At 40.4% G+C, this 24,409-nt stretch overlaps 1 protein-coding gene across 1 annotated transcript; it reads right to left on the bottom strand.

The window, feature by feature from the left end:
- Positions 1-491: 491 nt before the first annotated feature.
- Positions 492-23,014, bottom strand: LOC149445615 (intestinal mucin-like protein). The gene is made up of 5 exons (XM_089653501.1): positions 22,982-23,014; positions 13,969-14,097; positions 9,877-9,922; positions 6,687-6,792; positions 492-1,917 (listed from the first exon to the last, which is right to left on the bottom strand). The coding sequence occupies exons 1-5, from the start codon at positions 23,012-23,014 to the stop codon at positions 1,740-1,742; spliced, it is 492 nt and encodes a 163-aa protein (XP_089509627.1). The 3' UTR covers positions 492-1,739.
- Between the last annotated feature and the right edge of the window lie 1,395 nt (positions 23,015-24,409).

The raw sequence follows: 24,409 nt of genomic DNA, 5'->3' as shown, positions 1-24,409 counted from the left end.
CATTTTTGTGGTCCTGTTCGTAAAATTCACTTTGGGGGCTTGGCAACCATGGTCCTGGAACTGATAGTTTGGCCCCCACAGAGCCTTGAACTCAACATCGAGTCTGTCTGGGATTACATGTAGAGACAGAGGATATGAGGTAGCCTACATCCACAGGACATCTGTGATTAGTTCTCCAAGGGGTCTGGAACAACCTACCTGCCGAGTTCCTTCATAAATTGCGTGCACAAGCATTGTGGGTCACTAGACTTCCCCTTTTCTGTCCTGTTCCCCCTGTTATAATTGACATCTCAACATTTAAAATTTTTCCTCACTTTTAGTTCTGGTAACAATGGTCAGAAAGCAATAAAAATCTTAAGTTCTAGCCATTTGACACTCTATCCAAAACATAAACATAACAAACAGTGATACATTTTAGGACCACTTTAAAGAAAGAACTAAAGTAGATAGAAGATAAAGGATTGTATACCACAAATGGTCTGAAGGCAACATTTGAGTCTGATATCAGCAGCAGTCACTTTTATTACATGTTGAAAAAAACAACATTGAAATCTATGCATTTTTTCACAATCCCAATAAATGATTTAGGTGCAGTCTAATTTCATTATTATGTTTTTAGCGCATTGAATGTGAAACGTTCAAAATGAAAAATCTCTAAAATCTCTCCAAAGCTCTATATGCAACATAACATGGACACAATACATCTGAAATATCAAAGGGATCGTATAGTAGCATTAAAATGTGGCTGAAACTAAAAGTAATAGCATGCATTTATGTACCTTTAAACATTTTAAATACATTTAAAAATCTTCATAGCACTCTAGAAGCCCCCAATATGGCAAATTTTGACTTCCAATAGGTCAAGTTTGTGTGAACAGTGTGATCCAGATCCAAACCCACATCTGCCTCAGAGTACCTGTCCACCACATGCCTGCCATTAGTGACAGCATACAGATTGCCAAAGACTTTTAAAAGGCTGCCCAGTTGGAAGATGGGATCCCTAGAAAACAGCCACATATCTATGTTGCCAATTTTCCAGAACATTGGCTGGCTCTTGTGAGCATCCGTGTTTTTTTTTTTTTCAACACAAATTGCAAACATTTTGTAATTGTAGCTTTATTCCAAGAGAAATTGGGCACATCCATAGCACAAGTAACTAAAACTACTACCTATGTAGACAATCTAGTCCACATACAAATTTAGGCTGGTAAGGAATCGAAATGTGTATTGAGTCTTTTGGGAACATGGTTTCATGTTCTGTGGTTGTATACTTTTCATGTGTATATGGTTTGTGTTGATTTCTTAGTAATCTAAAAATTGAAACTATTCATATTTTATTATGTATTGTGAATATGTAGTGTAAATGCTCACCATTTATGCTCACTTATTCACAGATCAATTTTGTCACTGATACCAATTTATGAAAGTGAGGCAATGGTAAGGTTTTGTTAATTTCAGGATTACATGGAGATAATGTTACATATAAAAGTAGTCAAAAGACTTTGGAGAGAGGAGTATCTGTGATCTTGTGAAGGATGCATTACTATAACACACAGTGAAAGAGCGCACATTAGACTATGCTTGAATGATGCAGTATGGAATAACAGCCCAAGCTTTAAAATCAGTCCTTTCAAGAAAGTAGCTTAAAGAATAGAAAATGTATAAAAAGCAACAAACAGCATGAGTTTTGTATTTACATTTCTAGAGGTGCATTTTTCCATTAGTAAACATCTCAAAAACTATGGATTCTGGCAAAGCAGAGTGCTGCAACCACATTGGTCAGTGTGTTCATAGGTGTAGTCAGTTGTTATTCCAGTGGGACATTTTAGTTTCACTCTTCTAATACTTGACTTCTGTATACCACAACACACACAACGATTGGCTTCGCTGGGTTTGCCTGAAGGTAACATAGGAACGCTGCAGAGAAAGAAGTAGCTCAGTGAAAATACAGTTGCAGATACATGGCAGCAATATGTAAAGTTCAATGAAGCTTAAAGTTAGGTTCACACAAGTGCACATTGACTGGCCTAAAGAGAAATGGCGCAACATTTTGTGGACTGATGAAAGTAACATTGTTCTTTTTGGGTCTAGTGGCCGGAGACAGTTTGTCAGACGACCCGCAAACACTGAATTCAAGCCACAGTACACTGTGAAGACAGTGAAGCATGGTTATGCAAGCATCATGATATGGGGATGTTTCTCATACTACGGTGTTGGGCCTATTTATCGCATACCAGGGATCATGGATCAGTTTGAATACATCAGAGAGGAAATGCCCTTGAAATGGGTGTTCCAACAACACAACGACCCCAAACACACCAGTAAACATGCAACATCTTGGTTCCAGACCAACAAGATTGACGTTATGGAGTGGCCAGCCTAATCCCCGGATCTTAATCCAATAGAAAACTTGTGGGGTGACATCAAAAATGCAGTTTCTGAGGCAAAACCAAGAAATAGGGATGAACTGTGGAATGCAGTCCAATCATCCTGGGCTGGAATACCAGTTCACAGGTGCCAGAAGTTGGTTGACTCCATGCAACACAGATGTACAGCAGTTCTTAGAAACAGCGCTTATACAACTAAATATTAATTAAGTGATTCAAAGGAAAGCAAAATCTTCAAACATTTTTCAGTTTATATAGTGAATGTTTGAGTTTGTAAGAAGAATACAAACACTGCTATTTTTTTGAACAGTCTAATATTCACTTTTCTTCAATTTTTTTAGAGGAACAACACAAATTTGATATATTTTTCTTCATGTTTTGATTTGGAATAGAATGTGTAGTGTTCCCAATGCATTTGTGTGTATGGAAATAAAAGCTATTAGAAGGATTTTGAGCTTTATTCACTTTTTTGCAACACACTGCTATTATTTTGAACACAACTGTATGTCTAACGCATGCACCAAAACGCATGGTGCTGCAGCAGTTTCAGTGCAGTGTGATTCTTGGAAGAGGATCAGCGACTTATTTTCCTCATTTCTCATGCATAGGGCACCCCATTGAAATTAATCAGCTGCCCTACACACCAGAATATGCTAAAAGAAAAGTGTGGAAACAGGCATTTGCTCTGGCATACTGTATGCACTAGTGTGAACTAAGCCTTAAGTGACCTTGTCAGCACAGGATGTATGTATAACACACCTCCTAAACAAAGACTGCAAGTAATTACATTTCCGATAGCCCAATTCTTAAAAAGGCCATTGCTTTACTTCTCTTTTGACTGCTGCAAGCATTTACACACTCCTGGGTGTGTGCATACCTGCTTACCTCACCGCTCACTATTGTTTCTCCCAGCGGCTCACATATAATTAAATAATGTAGAAGCTAGCAAAAGGAACCACAAGGAGCTATAGGGAGAGCATGTATTTGACCCATCCAATCAGTTGCTTACTTGCAGAGGATGGAGAGCAGAGAAGCAGCAGATTTTCAAGAAACAGGCAGCAGAAAAGAAAAGTATATGCAGTCTTTTTCATTTTGTTGTACATAACAATGAACCTGTGCTATCAGGATCACTTTACGTCCAACTCCAGGCTCTGCCCCCCCCCCCCCCCCATTCTCCCCCTTTACCTTTGGAGGCCCTTAGCAGTGTTTTATGCTTTATAATTTTTATACTTACCTTTTCTGGAGTTTTCAGGCTTGTAAAGCGACTCCCAGGGTACTATTCCAATCATCTTTATCAGTCGATGGTCCTCTATGACAGCCCGCCCTCTGCATCATGACACACAGGGCTAGTTTTACCAAAACTGGTGCACTCAGAATATTGTGCAGCTGTGCATGGTAGCCAATTAGCTTCTAACTTCAGTTTGTTCAATTAAGCTTTGGCAATAATATCTGGAAGCTGATTGGTTTCTGTGCAGAATTGCACCAGATTTTGCACTCTCCAGCTTTAGTAAATAACCCCCTAAGAGTCTGTACTCTGCAATGCTGTATTAATGCCCCCTCAGGAGAAGGGTCCATGAAACCCTGAACTCACAGCACGTCCTCCCATCAAGGATGAATGACACTGTGCATTATTTAACCTGGAAGATTGAGGTTAACGTGACAGAGAAAAGGGACTGCTGGGGACAACACCAGACAGGAGGTGAGTATTGCATCCAGAGATGCTTTTTTATTTTCAACACTAGCTGAGGATCATTTTTTGCCCAGAACTGGGCTATAAAGTTGAACTCCAGGCAAACAGTTGAATACACAGATAAAATGCACATACAGTATATAGGTGTGTAATTTTGTTCAGTCAGTAGGTGGTTTATACACTATCACCAACCAGGATGGTGAAACCACTTTCTCTGTTACATGTAAGGATTACATTGGTGTCACCCAAAGGAGTTCCCAGCATGTCTGAAACCCATGGCGGATCATTTTTTTTAACACCCCCTCCATACACAAACATAACCATTAGTAATAATCATGTTAGTAAGCATTGTGTCTGCTGAAGGTGGGAGTGGAGGGAGGACAGAAGCAGAAACTTTGTGCAAAGTGAACTTAGCATATAAACCTGCTTGCCATGAAGCAGCTCAGAGGTGCTGTCTTCTGCATAGTTACAAACATTTAAAAATAGTTATGAGGACAACACCTTGAGGGGATTGGGAAAACGAAAGAAGAAAAATGCAGCTCTATCCACTGGGCATGGCTAATAAAGGGAGTGACACTTGTATAGTTTGTACTGTGAAACCTTTTCCACTTTGCTATGGAGGCTTGGGGTATGCTAAAAAGAAAGTGGTAAAAAAACATAAGCCCCAACATTGACTTCAGTGACAAGAATAATAATCCCCAGTATTGGTCTTAGTGAGAAAGGAGGAGAGAAGTGCATGGTACGGGGAAAGGGGGATTTTCTCTGCTGGATGTAGCGCCAGAATTAGAAACACGCCATGATTCCCCTTCATTACTACAGAGCCAATATACTATGACAGCTACCATGCAAAAGTCCACAAAATGTATCCTTTATTTCTTTTACTTTTAAGGTAAACTTTTACTTGAAATACACCACTACTGTTTACCTCAACTCTCCCAGACTATTGAACATTCTCTGTTATTTTGAACATGCAATCTCTATATTGGGGAAAATGAAACTTTCATATTAAGCCAGCCATACACGGGTCGAATTCCAAAAGAATTTTCTTGTGAAAATCTTTTCTAAGAATTTTCGTTCGAATTTTGCACCATTAGTGGGCCACAGCAACGGACGATTTTTGAGCACCCATCAAATCTGAGTGATCGAGCACGTTGGAAATTTTTTGAAAAACAAATTAATTTCTAATCATTGATGGAAGAATCGCGTGAGAAATGTAATTAAAAAAGAAATGAGCATGAGCTGTGAACTGGAAAGAAAAGAAAATTATTGGCCACAAAGTGTCTTTTCTGTAGCAACATGAGATGAAATTAAAGTTTTGGTTGGTTGAATTTTAAAATTAATGATGGCACTATCGGATTACAAAACGTACAAAATTTTTGATTTTCTAAAGAAAATTAGTTCAGAATTTGACGCATATATGGCCTGCATTACTTTCTGAATTTGTCTTTTACAATGACTATAGGATTTGCACTAAGCTTCTCTATTGACTAAACTGTTTCCAATACATTTCTCAGTTTTATATGCATATCTGAAAAACATTTTAAAAGATTATTGCCTACATTAAAAAAGCTTGATCTTAGAAGATGCCAAAACGTTTGATATCCAACGTCTCTGTATTTGGTAATTACAGAATATGTCACAAATTTGCATTAAACAGGAACTCTACTTTTGTAAAAAAAAAATAAAAATGTCCCATAGGTAATTCATGCACATTTCAGGGATTCTAACAAACTTTATAGCAGATTTCTACCTTTTTGTTGCTGTAAAGAAATAACTTTGTTTCACCAGACTGATCATATACTCATTCTGAATGGAATAACCGATTCAGTATAATCAGCTGATGCACTTTCTGTGTTCTAATAAAGAAAGCTGCAGTGTCTGCATCCCTTTAGAAGTGATTAATCCTTGGGCCGTTTCTCACCAAAATGTACATTTCTATTATAGGAATTGCCTAAATCTGACTTGTTTTTAGTGCAGACTTCTAAGAAAATGACTATACCAATTACACAAGGAGGAAATTACATTTTGGAGGCATAGTGTTGACCAGCTATGTACAGAATGCCTCCAGATTGCCATACTGCATTGATTTTCCAGAAAATTACAGTACTGTAGATTTAATAACATTGAAATACAACATTTGCTACACTTTTTTCCCATGAAAGTGAAATATCAAATTCAGGTAGCCAAATTAAAGTAAAACTATAGGCAAAACTTTTTTTTTTTCATTTTGCATAGAGCATTTGGATAGATATAACCCTTGACCCAGTGTCTCCATTGTAAGATTTCCCCTCTATTACTTTTCTATGGCCAACCCAAAATATTGGATTTTCTTTCACTTTCACTTTCAATGATAATGGTAAACAGGAGAAATAGAGAGGGTGAATTATCCTTAATGGGTCAACAGACAGCAATACAACTGACAAGTGTTGTAATCCCTCTCCATTCTATATAAAACTAGAAATAAAGGTTTGTCTTACTTCTTATACTTTAAAGCCAAACTCCAGACACTTTCAGTTAGGTATATCCCTCAGTAGCCACAAAAGATACTAATGTAAGCAAACAATGTAAAATCACAACGTGGCTAGTATGTAGCCATTTATAATACTCACGGTACTGAGAGGCAAACACCAGTACAGTATGGAACATCTTCTTGAAGCTCACAGCCATTTACGCTCAGTATTGTGATGTTATGCACCAGACGGCAGGGCTTGGGAGCTAAAAAAAAAAAATCAATCTGTTTAATATTCCACTAGTTTTATTTTCACATAATTATGGGGCTGATATATAAAGCAATATTTCCAACAATCACCAAACATTTGTTGCAGGTAAATCTTCTAGGTGCGTGTGTTTTGAATAGCAGTGACTGACTGACCACCAGTGAATGTTTGGTGAAATTCACATTCGCTGCTTTATAAATAAACCCCTTATTTTTTCACGCAAGATTTACACAACTTTTTCCTATTCCTAACTGGGTTCCATTGGTTAACATTTTTTTTGCAATTCTTTTTTAGTCTGTCTTATGATTTACACTTCTTTGCTGTACTGCAAAACCAGAAAAATGCTTTCTGAATCAGTTTACATCTTACATTGGGAACCTCATTCCCCCTGCTCAAAGGTCTGAGATGATGATGATGGCAATTTATTTTATACTGAGCACGGGGGGCAGAGGGTTGGCACAGAAAGTTGAACTGCTGAGCCAAAAAATATGGGTGCCACCTGCCTGGCTAAGTAGCGAGGCAGAGGTATATGAATCAAAAGACTGGCTGAACAGAATTGCAAACTCTTTGCAAGATAAATAGTAAGCCCCCATTCCTACCTGAGCAGTTTTCTATTTACTTTTACTACACCTGACTATGCTCAACATGTAGAATCCCATTTTTTCTAACTGTCCATGTTCACGTTTGTACGCTCATAACTCATGGACTTCGATGGGAGTGTCTGCTAACACACAATACAAACGTTTTTATGCCTGAAGTATCCCTCTCCTATAAAACGGCTGTCCAGCCTAAGAAACAAACACCCAAAGCTTGGTACACATGCAAGACATATGTAAAACATCTGAAACAAACACTTCAAAATCACCATCACCAATCACCAAATATGCTCATCTTATGCTTCGCTCAGGTGTGAATGCAGGCTAAAGGTTTGTAACATTACCCCCTTAGGAGTGGCTGAAGATTTGGGTCCCCCTATAGTCCTGCACAGCCAGGCAACACACATCTTCAGGGGCGGACTGACAACTCATGGGGCCTTCGGGCAATAGGGAATCATGGGGCCCCTGTGTCCTTGCCCAAACTCAAAAAAGCCTATGGAAAAGGTACCAGGGGCATCTGATTGGGGCCCCTACTGACCCCGGGCCCTCGGGCAGTGCCCAAGTTTTCAAATGGTCAGTCCGCCCCTGCTTCTCACAGACTTGCATCCAAAGTCAGAAATCAGTCATTGAGCTTTGATTTTGTTATTTTTATTTAGGGGATTTGAACTCAGATAGGGTTAGGGTGCCCAAGGGAACTGATGAACTGAGGACACCTTCCTGGAACTATTTACAAGCCTTCACTGCAACACAGTCTCAGTTGGAGAGATAGCCAGCATCTCCTTAATGTACCACCCCAGGTGCTAGATGAACTCCTCTTCTTTACTCAGCAATTTGAAGGTATCCCTGAACAGGGGATCTGATGTCTGTTACTTTAAAAGTGGACAGTCCCAAGTAGGTAGAAAATCTTGTTGCCCACCAGAGTGCTCCTTCCCCTATCCCTGCACCCAGGGGGATGCAGGTGTACTCACTCAGATCCTCTCCTGTACTGCTGATGGGTTGCTGGCTGCTACCAGGTCGTTTAGCTGGGCTGCTTCTTACCTGCTGTACATGTGGTCCTTGCTCTGGGGGCCAATGAGGCTATGAGTTTTCTTCCCTTCCAACTCTGCTGCCTTTAGGTGAGCCCTTCTCTCCATCTGGGCTCCCTCACATCTTCCTCACTGTCTTCCACCTGAACTCTCCTGCAGCTGAGCAGGCTCACTTACTTTTAAGGCTTGTCCTAGCTTCTTGCCAAGGCTCCTGTTGGTGGATAGGCTAGGATCCCTCAAGAGTACAAGCCAGCATCTCCTCAGATCCACCCACTGCATCTTAGCCTTCCTCCAAAGCTCAAGAGCAGGGGGGAATTCCAGAGGGACTGGTCTGCAGAGCCTCTCAGCTCTTGACCCAAATTTGAACTCCTGACTATTACACCCAGGCTGCTACTCAGACCTCCTCTCTAACAATCAGGATTACAGCTCCCCCTAGATAACTAGGAAAGTGCTACAAGTTTATGCATCTAATCTGTGTGTTCTGCTCTTTACTGGAGCTTTGCTTTAGGGCCAGTTCACACTACATGCATTTCAGTGTACTTTTTTCTGCATCCAAAATGCACAGAAAGTAGGTTATATGTTTGTCAGTGTCATAGTTCACATCAGTGCTTGCAGTTCCAGTGCATTCCAGATGCGGAAAAAAAGTAGAACAGACTGCATTTTTCCTGCACATAACTGTACTGGAATGTGGTAAAACGCATCAAAAATGCAGTGGAATGCGCATGTCCCTATTTGAATTGAAGAAAAAGTGAGGAGAAAAAATGAACTGGAATGCATCAATAACGCACTGGAACACAGCAAAAACGCTTCAAAAATGCACTGGAACGCGACAAAAATACGTTAAAAATGTGCATGCAGAAAAGCATCTGGAACACATCTGGACTGCATTTCTATAGTGTGAACTAGCCCTTAAACAGATCCTGTCACCATAATAAAGCTTCAGAAAACAGGTCTTCCTGTAAAATAAGAGTGTACATGCTTATTTTTTATGCCTCTCCCACTGCTGAATGCTGCTGAGAAAAGGACTCCCGAAGTCTGCTAGGAAACTGACTCTTTCAGGAATGTCAATCTCCTGGGTCCCCAGCAGCTCCGGGACCATTGAGAGTTGCAGAGTACCAGCAGATTTCAGGAGACCATTTCTCAGCAGCAGAGCAGCATCCGGCACTGTGGGCAGCAGGAAAAACAAGTAGACTTTTTCTTGGAAACATTAGTATACCAATTGAGTCCCTTTGACTTACAGTTTGAAAAAAAAGCAGTGTACTCCCTCTCAAGTAACCTTATTCTACAATTCAAAACTTGAATAGGGAAATATGTGATTTCAAAAAATGTACTAAATATGTTTGTTTTTTTACATAGGCTTTAACTACTATGAAAAATGTTGTATAAACTCACAAAATGCCTGCCTTGACATGGTATAAACTAGGTAATAGGTACTCATTAACAGAAATCCAACAAACTTACGTATGCATATGTTGCAACAGTGATCTGCACTTAGTTGAAAGGTGCCCTGTTAACAGACAAAAAATAGAGACTTTATATTTGCGTAAATGACTTGCATATAACCTTCAGCACACTAAAATAATATAAGCAGAGCACAAGGAAACAGAATTTGAAGCTATGAGCAGACTAAGGAAGATACAGGGTATCTCTCCCAAGCCTAAACCTCAGCATATACAGTAAAAGCAACATGCCCACACGGCAGGGACATTCTGATAATAAAAACGAATTAAGGGCATAGTTCACCTTTCCCAAACAACTGCTTATGCAGGTAAGGGGTGTCTGTAGACAAAAAAAACTGTTCAGCTTTGACCAAAGTTGAATAAAGCACCTGCCAGACTGATAAACTCCATGAGATTGCATCTCCCCATTCTACCTTGTTGCTAGGATGTTGCTAAGACATGCCCAGCTGTTACTGTTCACATTCACTAGTGGAGTGAGCTCTCAAATGCAGAGCTAAGAGCTCCTGCACAGAGAGAAAGTACATGTGAGGGGCTCTGAATCAGAGAAAGAGCTTGCACCTGTGAAGGTGGAAATGAACAGTACCAGCTAGCTATGTCTTAGCAACGTCCTAACAACAAGGCAGTACTGGGAGATGCAATCTCTAGGAGTTTTTCAGTCAGTCTTAATGAGGTATATAAATTACCAACACCTATAACAAGGACATTATCCAACTTTGGTCAGAGCTGCACAGTTTTTGCTCTACTGTAAATTATACTATTAAGCAGACAGTAGATAGGACAAAATGAAGGGATTCCTACATCTACACAAGCAAGATAGATGAAGGAATCACCCTATCAGGATACTGTATTCCGACAGCAGGATACCCACTTTAAGAGTACATTGATTACTGCTGAAGCTGCTGATTGACAAAAGTTTTCCCAGCATGCCTCTTGTCACTTAAACAATCAAATTCGTCAAGCAGAGACAGCCTACACACTGAAAGAAATTCAGCTGCTTCAACAGGGAATTTTGATCAGTGTATGGCCAGCTTTATGCTACCTGATTGCAAGATAGCAATGTTTGTCTCTAATCTTCATCTCCACAACACCAACAACCAGTCATGACTCTTGTGCAAGAGAGTTATAGACTTTGGTCCCATCAATGATAAGTCAATGGGCAAGGGTGCTGTTTACATCTAAACTGCTCTTCTCCCTCATACAATTTGATATGCAAAAAGGCAACTCAGAATGATTTCAGAACAACTCAAAGGTACATCAAATCAAACAAAGAATAATTCAAAGAACCCTGGAAGCAAGCTATTTCCCATTAAAGCATACTTCATTGGATCTGCTTTTAAATATGATGCCTGTGTACATAAAACCTAGCTAAACAAAAGATGACACCACCAATGAATAGACATGGAGGTTGACATACTAAAGGAGCACATTTTTTTTATTTAGTACAGTAAAGCTGTATTTACTTCAAATCACCCAATTATGTACAAATTCCCTTTTCTTGAATATCCATTAGTAGTTTGTTACATTCAACTGGACTTGTTCTGTAATATTGAAGACATTATGCAGCTTATTCAAGAGGCTTTCTTTCTGTTCCAGTGAGTGTCATGAAAATATCCCAGCAGTATAGCCACACAGGTTACATTAAAGTTCACCTTTGGAACATATTACATGTTCCACCTCTTTTTAGGGTGGAATATGCAACATATTCCCACTGCTGCAACTGCTGCCCGATTACCCATCCCTACCCATGACATCAGTAGTTTAAGTTCCATGTACTGGCTGCCAGTTTTTGAAATCTCCGCCCACACGGCTGCATCATTCATTCACAGAGTTCTGTGAATGAATTAATGAATGAATAAGTACCAACATCCTTTGCGGATGTCGGCTTGTAGTTCTCAATGAACTACTGCAGTGCTGTGGAGTGCTGTGGCAGTTCATTCAGTCTTCTTGTCAATGTAAAACTGTCTGTCCGTAGGAGGTACGAGTGCACAGATTAAACTAACAGTCTTCTGGACACCTGCATGCCACCAGTGATCTGCTGTTTGCTGGTTCAATGCTTTACAGGCTCCAAAAAAAATAATAATAATAAAAAAATGTAAATTTTTATACCTGCAAAAAAAAGTGCATTTATAATAATATTTGCACATTTTTTATACCTGAAAAAATGTGCATATATTATTTTTTTTTTTCTTTTTAAAGTGAACTTATCCTTTAACTCAATCTCTGTGGAATGTGGAAGGAAAAGAAAGAAAATGTTTTTTTTGTTTGGTTAAAACCTCTGCCGGGTTATTTTTTTTGCTGTCAGTATACCTTTGTGGAAATTTCCCTTAACCTCCTGTCACAGACACACAACAGGAAGTTAGTGGAAATCTCCCAGAATGAGAGGAATTCCCTTTGGACATCTCTCTTTGGAACAGATGTCTTCCATTGGATAATATCTGCCCACCTCTTGTTCTTGTGACAACTCACCAATTTTGGATTTCCCCTAATTTTCCTTCTTGGTGACAATGGTCACCAATACAAAATAGTTAATCTACCCAATGCAGACAGCAATGAAAACAAAAGAGGAAGTTTAACCCTTCCACACAACGTTCAAAATTCCAAAAACAAGTGTAGCCTAGAGCTTCACTTTAAGGCTCCTTGAACATGAAGTGTCGAGCTCAGCCATTCCAAACCTTTTTACCCCACAGGAACCCTTGAAATATTTTTCATGTTTTGGGGAACCCCTAGTGAGACTAGTCCATTGAGGGTCAGTGGGAAAATCCCTCTTACACTAAGCAGGCACCGTCAGGTGAGAGATCAGATAGGTAGGTCAGTTGGGTAGATTAACAGAAAGGAACCCCTAGCCACCCTTGGAGGAACCCTAGGGTTCCCCTGGTTAAGAATAGCTAGTAAAACTGCTAGGTGTGTCCCTCCTGGCAGTTTAGTGTACCCAGGAGGGACAGGTGCAGCATCCAGCCCCACTGCCTGCAGAGTGTTAAAGTATATAGCAGGCTGTTGCTGGACAGGGCTGAACTCTGTACAGAGTGGTACCAGTGGTTAGGGCCTTGAACCAAATGGACAGGCTGGCAGAGCTTCTGAATTCCAGGCACTCATCCATGAACGCTTGGGCCCTAATCGCTGAAACCACTCAGTACAGAGTTCAGCCCTGTCCAGCTACAGCCTGACTTTGACAGGCAGCAGGGCTGGATGCTGCAGCTGTCCCTCCCAGGAGCACTAAAATTCCAGAAAGGACGCATGAGCAGCTGAATGCCCCTGTGTGTGAGGGGCACAATGGTTTTTACAAACACTAGGTTATTTCAATTCACTTAATGTGCCCATAGGTGCACTTTAAGTGGTATGGGCTTATAGAAAAGAAGCACAGTTTTCTTTAATATCTTTTTTATTTTGTGAAATCATCTCCTGTTTTACTTGTTCTTTATTTGTTCCTTTTCATTTGGTTTGTTCTGTGACTGACATAGCATGTTTTTTGGCAAATAATTAGCCTCTTAAAGTGGAAGTAAATAATAAAAGATTTACCTGTAGGTACTGTAAATATCTCCTAAACATTCACCGTTTAGGAGATATTTACCTGTGCAGCTGCTGGTGATATCATACCTGTGGCATACCTACAGAACCCTGTGCTGTGAACAGTGACTCCTGTATGCATGCATGGGAGTGACATCATTGCGGCTCACCCATTAAAGCGGCTGCAGCCAGCGAATCCAGAAGAAGACAGGGTGAAGATGGATTCCCTGTCAGCGGTGACAGGGCGCTGCTGGAGAGTCTGTCATAATGTGCTAGTATGCGGTGCATACTAGTACAAAATTAGGCTTTACCCTGCGGGGGGACCTTTTTTTTTTTCAGCAGCAGTTTACTACCACTTTAACAAAAATGCAGTCCCTTTAATACTTTTCTCTCAGAATGAATATATTTCTTTATTTCCAGAAGCAAAAATCTGTTTCTTAATAAATAGGATGCAACTACAAAGAATATAACCTATAGACCACATAATCAAATTCTAACATGGTCTTCATTTATGCTGTACAATACCACACGTTTAAATTGCTAGTTATCACAAAATACAGTATATGTACTGTATGTCAACATGACTTACACTTCCACAGTCCTCTGGTGTCAAAGTTTCACATGTCTTATTTATAAGCGTAGAAAAAATCTGTCCATTTGACTTGATACAGCCATAGGAAGTACAGGGATCACGTGGTGAAGGCCAGGTCTCCCCTACCTTTAAGAAAAAAATGAGGATTAAAGGTTACACAACCACAGAACTATGGATTGTATTATAAACATAACATATCTTTAGTATTATATTATTTCAAATTGATCTTTAAAGCTTTTATAACTTTTGCAAAATAGTTTTGCTGTGGAGAGGAGAGGGCCGCAGATAAATAGATACAACTTATGTAGGAGGATTTGTTTCATCTCTGTGTATCACCTGAGATTAGTCCCTTCATTGGGAATATGCAATGGTTTACAACTGCTTTAACCGCTTCTCGTCCGCCATATAAGTAAATGAAGGGCGGGCCGCGGCTCTCTTGTGACGTCCTGCCACTCTAATTGTGTATGCGTGCCCGAAGGGGCGCGCGGCGATTGGTGGTGCACTATGTCCCTGGGACACAGCGGATCACCGATCACAGTAAAGAGCAGATGACACAGGCTCTGTCATGTGATCAGCTGTGTCCAATAACAGCTGATCGAATGTAAACAAGGAAATGCCGGTTATAGGCAGTCCTCTTCTCAGTGCGTGAGGAGAGGAGAGCCGGTAAGCGGCATTCCTCAGAGGGGACATCCACATTGATCATCAGAGTACCAATGATCAGTACCCTGATGATCAGTGTAGCCCCATCAGTGCCACCTGCCAGTGCCTATCAATGCCACATACCAGTGCCCATCAGTGCCACATCAATGCCACATATCAGTGCCTACCAGTGCACATCAATGCCACATATCAGTGCCCTACAGAGCTGCCTTTCAGTGCCAACTATCAGTGCCAGTCAGTGAAGCCTATCAGTGCCGCTAATCAGTGCCACCTATCAGTGTCGGTCAGTGCTGCCTCATTAGTGCACATCAGTGAAGTTTAGTACAACATTTTATAACAGAAACTAAGAAAAAACTTTTTTTTTCAACATTTTAAGTCTTTTTTTAGTTTGTTTAGCAGAAAATTAAAAACCCAGTGGTGATTAAATACCACCAAAAGAAAGCTCTATCTGTCTCAAAAAACTATAAAAAATTTAGTTTGAGTGCAGTGCTGCATGACCGCACAATTGTCATTCAAAGTGCGACATCACTGAAAGTTTCCATGGGCAGGAAGGGGGTAAAAGTGCCCAGTAGGCAAGTGGTTAAACCCCAAATATACTCTTGTAAAAAAAAGAAAAAATATGTTTTTGTTTTCTTTCTTCATTTTCCAAAAACTGTTGGCAGCAAACGAGATCTGCAAAATACCCACCATGCTTCTTATCAAATTTCTTGGGGTGTCTACTTTCCAAAAAGGGGTCATTTGTTGGTGAATTCTACTATTCTGGCTTTTCCAAGGTAGTCAAGAAGTGTAATGAGGAAATAAAGCCCTTTAAAAGCCTGAAGGTGTTTATTGGATTTTGGGGTCCTGTACTTGGCTAGACTGCAAAAAAGTCTCTCATGTGTGGTATTCCCATACTCGGGAGAAGAATGTATTTTGGGGAGTAATTCCACATATACCCATATGAGCAATACATCATTTAAGCGACAACTTTGTGTAAAAAAAAAAAAAAAAAACAGCATTTTGGTAATTTTCCAAAAAGTTGTGGTAAAAAAATTAATTCTTCTATTGACTCAGCATGCCTCTCAGCAAATAATTTGGGGTGTCTACTTTCCAAAAAGGAGTCATTTTTGGGGGAGGGGGTATCTTATGCCCAGCATTAGAAGCTTATGCCACACATCACTCACTCTTCTAACCACTTAAAGACCAAGCTTTTCTGACACTTTTTGTTCACATGAAACAAATTTTTTTTTTTTCTAGGAAATTGCTTTGTCCCCCAAAACATTATATATTTTGTTGAAAAAAATACACTTTTTTTACTTTTAATGCATAAAAACACAATATATTAGACAAGTGTTTAGTAAAGTATAAAAGATGATGGTATGTTGAGTAAATAGATACCAAACATGACATGCTTTAAAACTGTGCACACCCTGTGCAACGTTAACAAACTGCATAAATTTTTAATATCCATTGTCACCGCTTTAAAAGCCTTTACAGGCTTCCATTTTAGATTTACACAGGAGTGTCTAGTGCTAGAATTACTGCCCTCGATCTGACATTCGCAGCAATACCTCACATGCATGTTGCAACTGTTCTTTACATACCCAGTTCAGGGCCAATGCTTGCGTATGCAGTTGCACGTGGGGGCTTTCATTTTTGTTTTTTTTTAATTTTTTTAAATTATATTCACACTGTCCCTTTCATTTTTTTTTAAATCAGTTTTATTGTTATCACAGGGAATGTAATTATCCCCTGTGTCAGCAATAGGCAGTGACAGGTATTTTTTTCTGAAAAATCTGAGGTCTATTAGACTCTAGATATCACCTTCGCCCTTACATCATCTGACCTCACCAAGAGATCTTCCTGTTTCTTAGATTATAGAGATGATTAACGCAATTCCGGTCTCCAATCAGCTCTATGGTCAGCTGGCAGAAAAACTGGCTGCATTCTCAGGTTCCCCCGATGGCACGGGACTGCCCGAGAAAGCTGTGGAAGGCAGTGGAGGGGGGGACATCTCCTCCCGCTAATTGTAAAAGCAATCCTGTAAAAGCAATTAACCACTAGGATTGCATATACATGAAAGCTGATCGCCGGCTGAAAAAAACCATACCAGGATGATGTCTGCGGCAGCACTTGCATATTGCTGGTCCTTGTTGGGTATATATGCTATGCTCTTTTTCTTTTTTATGCAGCCTGTGGGCTGAATGAAAAAAAGAGGAGAAATCTCTACCAGAAAAAGTGTGTGGTATGCCCACCATTAGAATATACCACCCTTGGCATTCTTGAGAGATTTGGTATTGGTGACCAGTTTATAAAATGGGTGAAGCTTTGATATCATTCTCCTTGTGCCACGATTAGACAGGGAGGGGCTATTTTCTCAAATTTTCATTTGGCCAGAGACACCCGTCAGCGATGCCCCCTTTCCCTGCACTGTCTATTGAGCCTTTGGCGGCATGTATTAGGGCCAGCATAGATATAGTGGGTTTTTAGTATAGTACTCAAGAAAAAATATTGCTATATGCTGATGATGTTTTGCTTTTGCTTGGAGACACAGTTTGGCAATTATTTGGGACTAGTCATTAATTGGGCTAAATCAGCACTGTTGCCGCTGGACAGGGTTGTGGATCCCATGGTGTCTACTTTCTGTCCAGTGGTGATTACAACCTCCTTCAAATATTTAGGTATCCTTATCAGTGACAATTTACTAGATTGTCAACTCAATGTAGCTCCTTTGTTGACTCGCTTTAAAGATAAGGTCAAGATATGGTCCAAATTCTGGTTATCTCTGGCAGGTAGAGCTAATCTTATCAAAATGATATTTATGCCCCACTTGTTATACTTTCTTCTTAATTCCCCAGTCATGATTCCGTTAAACACATTTGCAATTATAAATATAATTTTTTGCTCAATGCTTGGGAAGGTTGTTCACCTCAGCTTCAGCTGGAGCAATTGCAACTAGAGATGAGCGAATTATTCAAAAATTCGATTCGGCTGATTCGCCGAATTTCAGGAAGAAATTTGATTCGATGCGAATTTATTCGCTACGAAGTTAACTTATAAAAAGGGTTTCTAGGCTTCAGAGAGCCTTTAAATTAGTGCAGAACACTGTACCTTTAATTTAAATGCCCTTGGAGATGAGGAAGGAGAAGGAGAAGGATGAGAAGAAGGAGAAGGATGAGAAGAAGGAGAAGGATGAGAAGAAGGAGAAGGATGAGAAGAAGGAGAAGGATGAGAAGAAGGAGAAGGAGAAGGAGAAGGATGAGAAGAAGGAGAAGGAGAAGGATGAGAAGATGGAGAAGGAGAAGGATGAGAAGAAGGAGAAGGAGAAGGATGAGAAGAAGGAGAAGGATGAGAAGAAGGAGAAGGATGAGAAGAAGGAGAAGGATGAGAAGAAGGAGAAGGATGAGAAGAAGGAGAAGGATGAGAAGAAGGAGAAGGATGAGAAGGAGGATGAGAAGAAGGATGAGAAGAAGGAGAAGGATGAGAAGAAGGATGAGAAGAAGGAGAAGGATGAGAAGAAGGATGAGAAGAAGGAGAAGGATGAGAAGAAGGAGAAGGATGAGAAGAAGGATGAGAAGAAGGAGAAGGATGAGAAGAAGGATGAGAAGAAGGAGAAGGATGAGAAGAAGGAGAAGGATGAGAAGAAGGAGAAGGATGAGAAGAAGGAGAAGGAGAAGGATGAGAAGAAGGATGAGAAGCAGGATGAGAAGAAGGAGAAGGATGAGAAGTAGGATGAGAAGAAGGAGAAGGATGAGAAGAAGGAGAAGGATGAAAAGAAGGATGAGAAGAAGGAGAAGGATGAAAAGAAGGATGAGAAGAAGGATGAGAAGAAGGAGAAGGATGAGAAGAAGGATGAGAAGAAGGAGAAGGATGAGAAGAAGGATGAGAAGAAGGAGAAGGATGAGAAGAAGGAGAAGGATGAGAAGAAGGATGAGAAGAAGGAGAAGGATGAGAAGAAGGATGAGACGAAGGAGAAGGATGAGAAGAAGGAGAAGGAGAAGGATGAGAAGAAGGAGAAGGAGAAGGATGAGAAGATGGAGAAGGAGAAGGATGAGAAGAAGGAGAAGGATGAGAAGAAGGAGAAGGATGAGAAGAAGGAGAAGGATGAGAAGAAGGAGAAGGATGAGAAGGATGAGAAGAAGGAGAAGGAGAAGGATGAGAAGAAGGAGAAGGATGAGGAGAAGGAGAAGGATGAGAAGAAGGAGAAGGAGAAGGATGAGAAGAAGGAGAAGGATGAGAAGAAGGAGAAGGAGAAGGTTGAAACCGCTGTATGGAGGGAATGTCACAGAACTGTCAGCAATAGCCTATTTCTGACAGTTCTGTGACATTCACTCCATACAGCGGTTTCAACCGCTGTATGGAGGGAATGTCACAGAACTGTCAGAAATAGCCTATTTCTGAAACCGCTGTATGGAGTGAATGTCACAGAACTGTCAGAAATAGGCTATTTCTGACAGTTCTGTGACATTCCCTCCATACAGCGGTTGAAACATTGTATCTATTTGTTTCCATTTATGGAAAGAAATAGATACAATGTTTCAACCGCTGTATGGAGGGAATGTCACGGAACTGTCAGAAATAGCGGAGCTCTGCAGATACACTTAGCGGAGCTCTGCAGATACACTTTTTGCCGGCTTGGAATTCTTCTTATTTTCATCCTACTTCTTCTTCTTCTTCTTCTTCATCCTCATCCTCTTCTTCTGAGGATGAGGATGAGGATGAAGAAGAAGAAGAAGAAGTAGGATGAAAATAAGAAGAATTCCAAGCCGGCAAAAAGTGTATCTGCAGAGCTCCTCTAAGTGTATCTGCAGAATAGAGGAGCTCTGCAGATACACTTTTTGCCGGCTTGGAATTCTTCTTATTTTCATCCTACTTCTTCTTCTTCTTCATCCTCATCCTCAGAAGAAGAAGAGGATGAGGATGAGGATGAAGAGGAAGAAGAAGTAGGATGAAAATAAGAAGAATTCCAAGCCGGCAAAAAGTGTATCTGCAGAGCTCCTCTATTCTGCAGATACACTTAGAGGAGCTCTGCAGATACACTTTTTGCCGGCTTGGAATTCTTCTTATTTTCATCCTACTTCTTCTTCTTCATCCTCATCCTCAGAAGAAGAAGAAGAGGATGAGGATGAGGATGAAGAGGAAGAAGAAGAAGAAGAAGTAGGATGAAAATAAGAAGAATTCCAAGCCGGCAAAAAGTGTATCTGCAGAGCTCCTCTATTCTGCAGATACACTTAGAGGAGCTCTGCAGATACACTTTTTGCCGGCTTGGAATTCTTCTTATTTTCATCCTACTTCTTCATCCTCATCCTCAGAAGAAGAAGAAGAGGATGAGGATGAAGAGGAAGAAGAAGAAGAAGAAGAAGTAGGATGAAAATAAGAAGAATTCCAAGCCGGCAAAAAGTGTATCTGCAGAGCCCCTCTATTCTACAGATACACTTAGAGGAGCTCTGCAGATACACTTTTTGCCGGCTTGGAATTCTTCTTATTTTCATCCTACTTCTTCTTCTTCATCCTCATCCTCAGAAGAAGAAGAAGAGGATGAGGATGAGGATGAAGAGGAAGAAGAAGAAGAAGAAGTAGGATGAAAATAAGAAGAATTCCAAGCCGGCAAAAAGTGTATCTGCAGAGCTCCTCTATTCTGCAGATACACTTTTTGCCGGCTTGGAATTCTTCTTATTTTCATCCTCCTTCTTCTTCTTCTTCTTCTTCTTCATCCTCATCCTCTTCTTCTGAGGATGAGGATGAAGAAGAAGAAGAAGAAGAAGTAGGATGAAAATAAGAAGAATTCCAAACCGGCAAAAAGTGTATCTGCAGAGCTCCTCTATTTCTGACAGTTCTCTGACTTTCACATTTACAGCGGTTGAAACATTGTATCTGTTTCAGAATAAAAACATCTGTATCCTAAATGGAAACAAATAGATACAATGTTTCAACCGCTGTACATGTGAAGGAATTGTCAGAGAACTGTCAGAAATAGCGGAGCTCTCTGCAGGGACACTTTTGCCGGCTGATCGGGAAAAATCCGATTCGCGCACCCGAAGTAGGCTAATATTCGGATTCGACGCGAATCGAATTTTTCCTGAAATTCGTATCGAATTCCACTTCGCCTGGTTCGATTCGCTCATCTCTAATTGCAACGTCCCAAGGACAGAGGGGGGATAGCGTTGGCTAACCCATAGTTGTATTACCTTGCTAGTCAGCTGTAACATTTTTATAAAGGAATTGTACAGGGAGGTGTTGACTCGGCTCCGGTTGATGACTCTACCATTAAGGTGATGTTGCACTGCACTGCTTCTGGCTCTTTAACTGAGGGCCTTGAGGCTCAATCTTTTTGTAAACCTAATAAATCCTTCCCTACATATTGCTAAATACAAAGAACTTGGCTTAAGGTTAAGTATTTGCAACAGATAACGGGCCATACGGATTATAGTTCCATATGGAATAATGCGACACTACCAGAATTGGCCAAATTACAATGTTCCCAAATGGAAAGCCTATGGTATCACTCATTTGAAGCATATATTTAGCAAGGGTCAGCTTCTCTCCTTTGATGTCTTGCAGTCTTGATATAACCTACCATCCATGATGCTATTTTACTATTTGCAGCTAAAATATGCAGTTAAGGCTCAGGGCCTATGACCCTTCTCCTACCCCTATGTTTAACTACTTACAATCTGCTACGGTGACCAAAGGGTTTATTTCTCGTTGTTATAGCATGCTTTTCACAGATTACTTGGAAAAACACCCTAGTAGATCCGGTGGCCAATGGGAACAAGATGTTGGGACTTTTGAAGATGACCAGTGGGAGGCTGCCTTGCATTCAGTACATCTTAGTTATTTGATGGTTTCCCATCGCATTTCTCAGCTATATATTCTACTTAGGGTCCATTACAGTCCGGCAAAGTTGTACAAGATGGGGCTACGTCAGGACCCCGTGTGGCAGATGCAAGCGGGACCATGGGGATCTGATACACATGTTGCGGAGATGTTCAAAACAAGGTATTGGCAGGAGGTGGTAACTACCCTTAATTTGGTGTTTAAAACTAACTTAATTCTGGATCCTAAGTAGTGCCTTTTGGGTATTTTAGATTCAGTAACGCAAGATACATTTATACTAAAGGCCATTTCTAAGGCCTTGTTCCAGGCACACAAGGCGATTCTGGTGCGATGGACCTCTGATACTTCCCCCACGGTTACTCCAGGTCTGGCCCCTTTTGAATTACTAATGCACAGACTGCTGTAGTTACCTCTGATTATACTTAGATTATCGCTTTCTCAAGACCACTTTATGTCTCTCCGGTATTGCCTGATGGGGGCGGTGTGCTCTCTATCTCCAGTGGGTCCACTGTTCTGGGTATACTCCTATTGTCCAATATACGCACAATTGCCTTACAATATGATTGTATTGAAATGTGTTTTCTCTATAATTTTGCAGAGACTCTTGAATTCTTGTCTTATTGATGGCACTGGAAGGTTTTCTTCATTATGTTGTTTGGTTTGTTAATAATTAAGTCTTTGCTACCATTCTGTACATGCTTTGTCATTTTGGAAATGCATGACTTAACCATTAATAAACGTTATTTTTGATTTAAAAAAAAAAAAGAATATACCGTCCTGCATCCACCCAATTCTAATGGTGGGCACACATGAAATGTTTTTTTTTCCTTTCAGCCTAACAGAACATAACAGACTCCTCTATGAAGCAATCTCTGCCAAAATTTTTTTAAAAAAAAATATATATGCTGAAACATAGGGGCGATCCACCTACTGGCCACCCCAGGCCCCTATGCTTGGGCACATATGTTCTTTTTTAACTGCGGATTAAAAATCTCATCCAACAGCACTGCACACACTTAAATATATTCTGAGAGCAAGACCCCTGTTGCTGTCAGAATAAACAGATCAGTGCTGTAGCTGCATGACATTCCTGCAAAGAAAACAGCAACAGTTAACAATAAAACAGTAACGAAACAACTTTTTTTATTGAAATCTGTGCCAAAAAATATTATAAAATATATATGCAGAAACATAGGGACAATCCACCCACTGGCCACCCCAGGCCCCAATGCTTGAGCACAAATGTTCTTTTTTACCTGCGGATGAAAAATCTCATCCAACAGCGCTACACACACTTACGTATATTCTGAGAGCAAGATCCTGTTGCTGTCAGAATAAACAGATCAATGCTGCAGCTGAATGGCATTCCTGCAAAGAAAACAGCAATGGTTAACAATAAAGCAGTAACAATAAAACAGTAATTTAATAAAACATTACCAATAAAAAAGTAACTCGACAACTATTTTTATATTTTATGGGATTTTTTTAATTTAAAAAAAAAAAAAACTAACATCCAGATGGTGGGGTCTCTCACAATGCGATAACCAGTTTCCTGACTACCTAGCATCTTTCGAGACCCTGTGTATATATGTGCCCTAGACTGTACCCTATACTAATAGTCCACTAGTATATTGTAGCAACAGAAGCAGTCCTTGAGGCAGAGACCAGGTTGTCCAGGACAGGAGGGACAAAAAAAAAGTAGGTGCCATGCCTAATCCCCTGTCTGCTACAGACACATCTTTTTTGGGGTGTCTTTTGGGTTGGGTTACCAGGAATGGCATCAGGAAAATGCCTCTCATGCAGCTGGCTCACTGTATCTGGGTTGGGGATTGGGGCCACAGCACCTTCTGGAAACAAAAGGGCTGTGATGATCTCTTCCTGGAATTTTAGGAAGGATCCACTTCGTCCAGTTGCTTTGTAAAGCACAAAAGAGTTGCACAGAGCCAATTTTTGTACAAGCATCTGGCTTTTTGGGAAAATAAGTATGGCTTCATCATCTGGTCGTTGAAGTCCACCCCTCCCATTTTAAGGTTATAGTCGTGGACACAGAGGGGCTTCTCAACAAAGCCAGCTGCCATGGCAATTTGGATGGTCATGTCTGCATGAGTGGAAGACAGGACGAAAACAGCCCATTTGTCCTTCCACTTCACTGCGAGCATTTCATAATTTTTCAAGCAGACTTCCCCCCCCCTTTCTTAGACGGGTATTTGTAAGCCGTTGGGGGAAGCCCCAATGATTAGGTCGCATGGTGCCATAGGTGCCAATTCCAAGATTGTATAAATGTTTAAATAGTAGCACACTTGTATAAAAATTGTCCACGTATAAGTGGTACCCCCTATGGAAAAAGGGTGACACAAGTCCCAAACTATCTTGCCACTGCTTCCCATGTAGTCTGAGCATCACGTGACTATCTTTTCCCTTATAAATCCAAAAATTAAATATATAGCCTGGTGCCCTCTCATAGGTATTATACATTTTGACCCCATATCTGGCACGCTTGCTGGGGAAAAATTGTTTGAATGCAAGGCGGCCAGAAAAACTAAAAAGAGACTCATCAACACAGATGTTTTGCTGAGTAGTATACACATCTGCAACTTTTTTGTTAAGGTGATTTATGAGGGGCCGAAGTTTGTGGAGCCCATCAAATTCAGGGTCACCCTGAAGACAACAGTGTATTGTCACTAAAATGCATAAACCACATTATATTCTCATATCTATGCCTTGCCATGGCAGCAGAGAACAAGGGCATAAGACGAATCGGGTCTGTGGACCAACAGAACCGTAATTATTTTTTTTAGTAATGCCCATGTTGAGGGTTAGGCCCAAAAAAAACTTTACATTTGGAAACCGTAATGTGTTTCCATGCAAAAAGTCTGGCAAGGTTTGAATTTGGGTTGGCGGCGATAAACTGTGCATATAAATTGCTTTGATCCACAATCAATTCATACAGATCTTTCATGAA

The sequence above is a fragment of the Staurois parvus genome, unplaced genomic scaffold (genome assembly GCF_062004578.1).
Source record: "Staurois parvus isolate SC_StPar_1 unplaced genomic scaffold, SC_StPar_1.0 ptg000715l, whole genome shotgun sequence".
NCBI classification, from domain to species: Eukaryota; Metazoa; Chordata; class Amphibia; order Anura; family Ranidae; genus Staurois; species Staurois parvus.
Note: the sequence above shows the minus strand (reverse complement) of the source record. Positions and strands in the feature narration are given on the sequence as shown.

What these genes read in the sequence shown, in the direction of transcription:
- LOC149445615 (XM_089653501.1), bottom strand. Translation starts at nt 23,014, where the DNA reads ATGCTAGGTAGTCAGGAAACTGGTTATCGCATT. An exon ending in CACCAGAGGACTGTGGAAGT is followed by an intron (nt 9,923 to 13,968) that starts GTAAGTCATGTT and finishes GTCTGTTAACAG; the next exon opens with GGCACCTTTCAACTAAGTGC. An exon ending in GGTGTTTGCCTCTCAGTACC is followed by an intron (nt 1,918 to 6,686) that starts GTGAGTATTATA and finishes CTTTCTCTGCAG; the next exon opens with CGTTCCTATGTTACCTTCAG.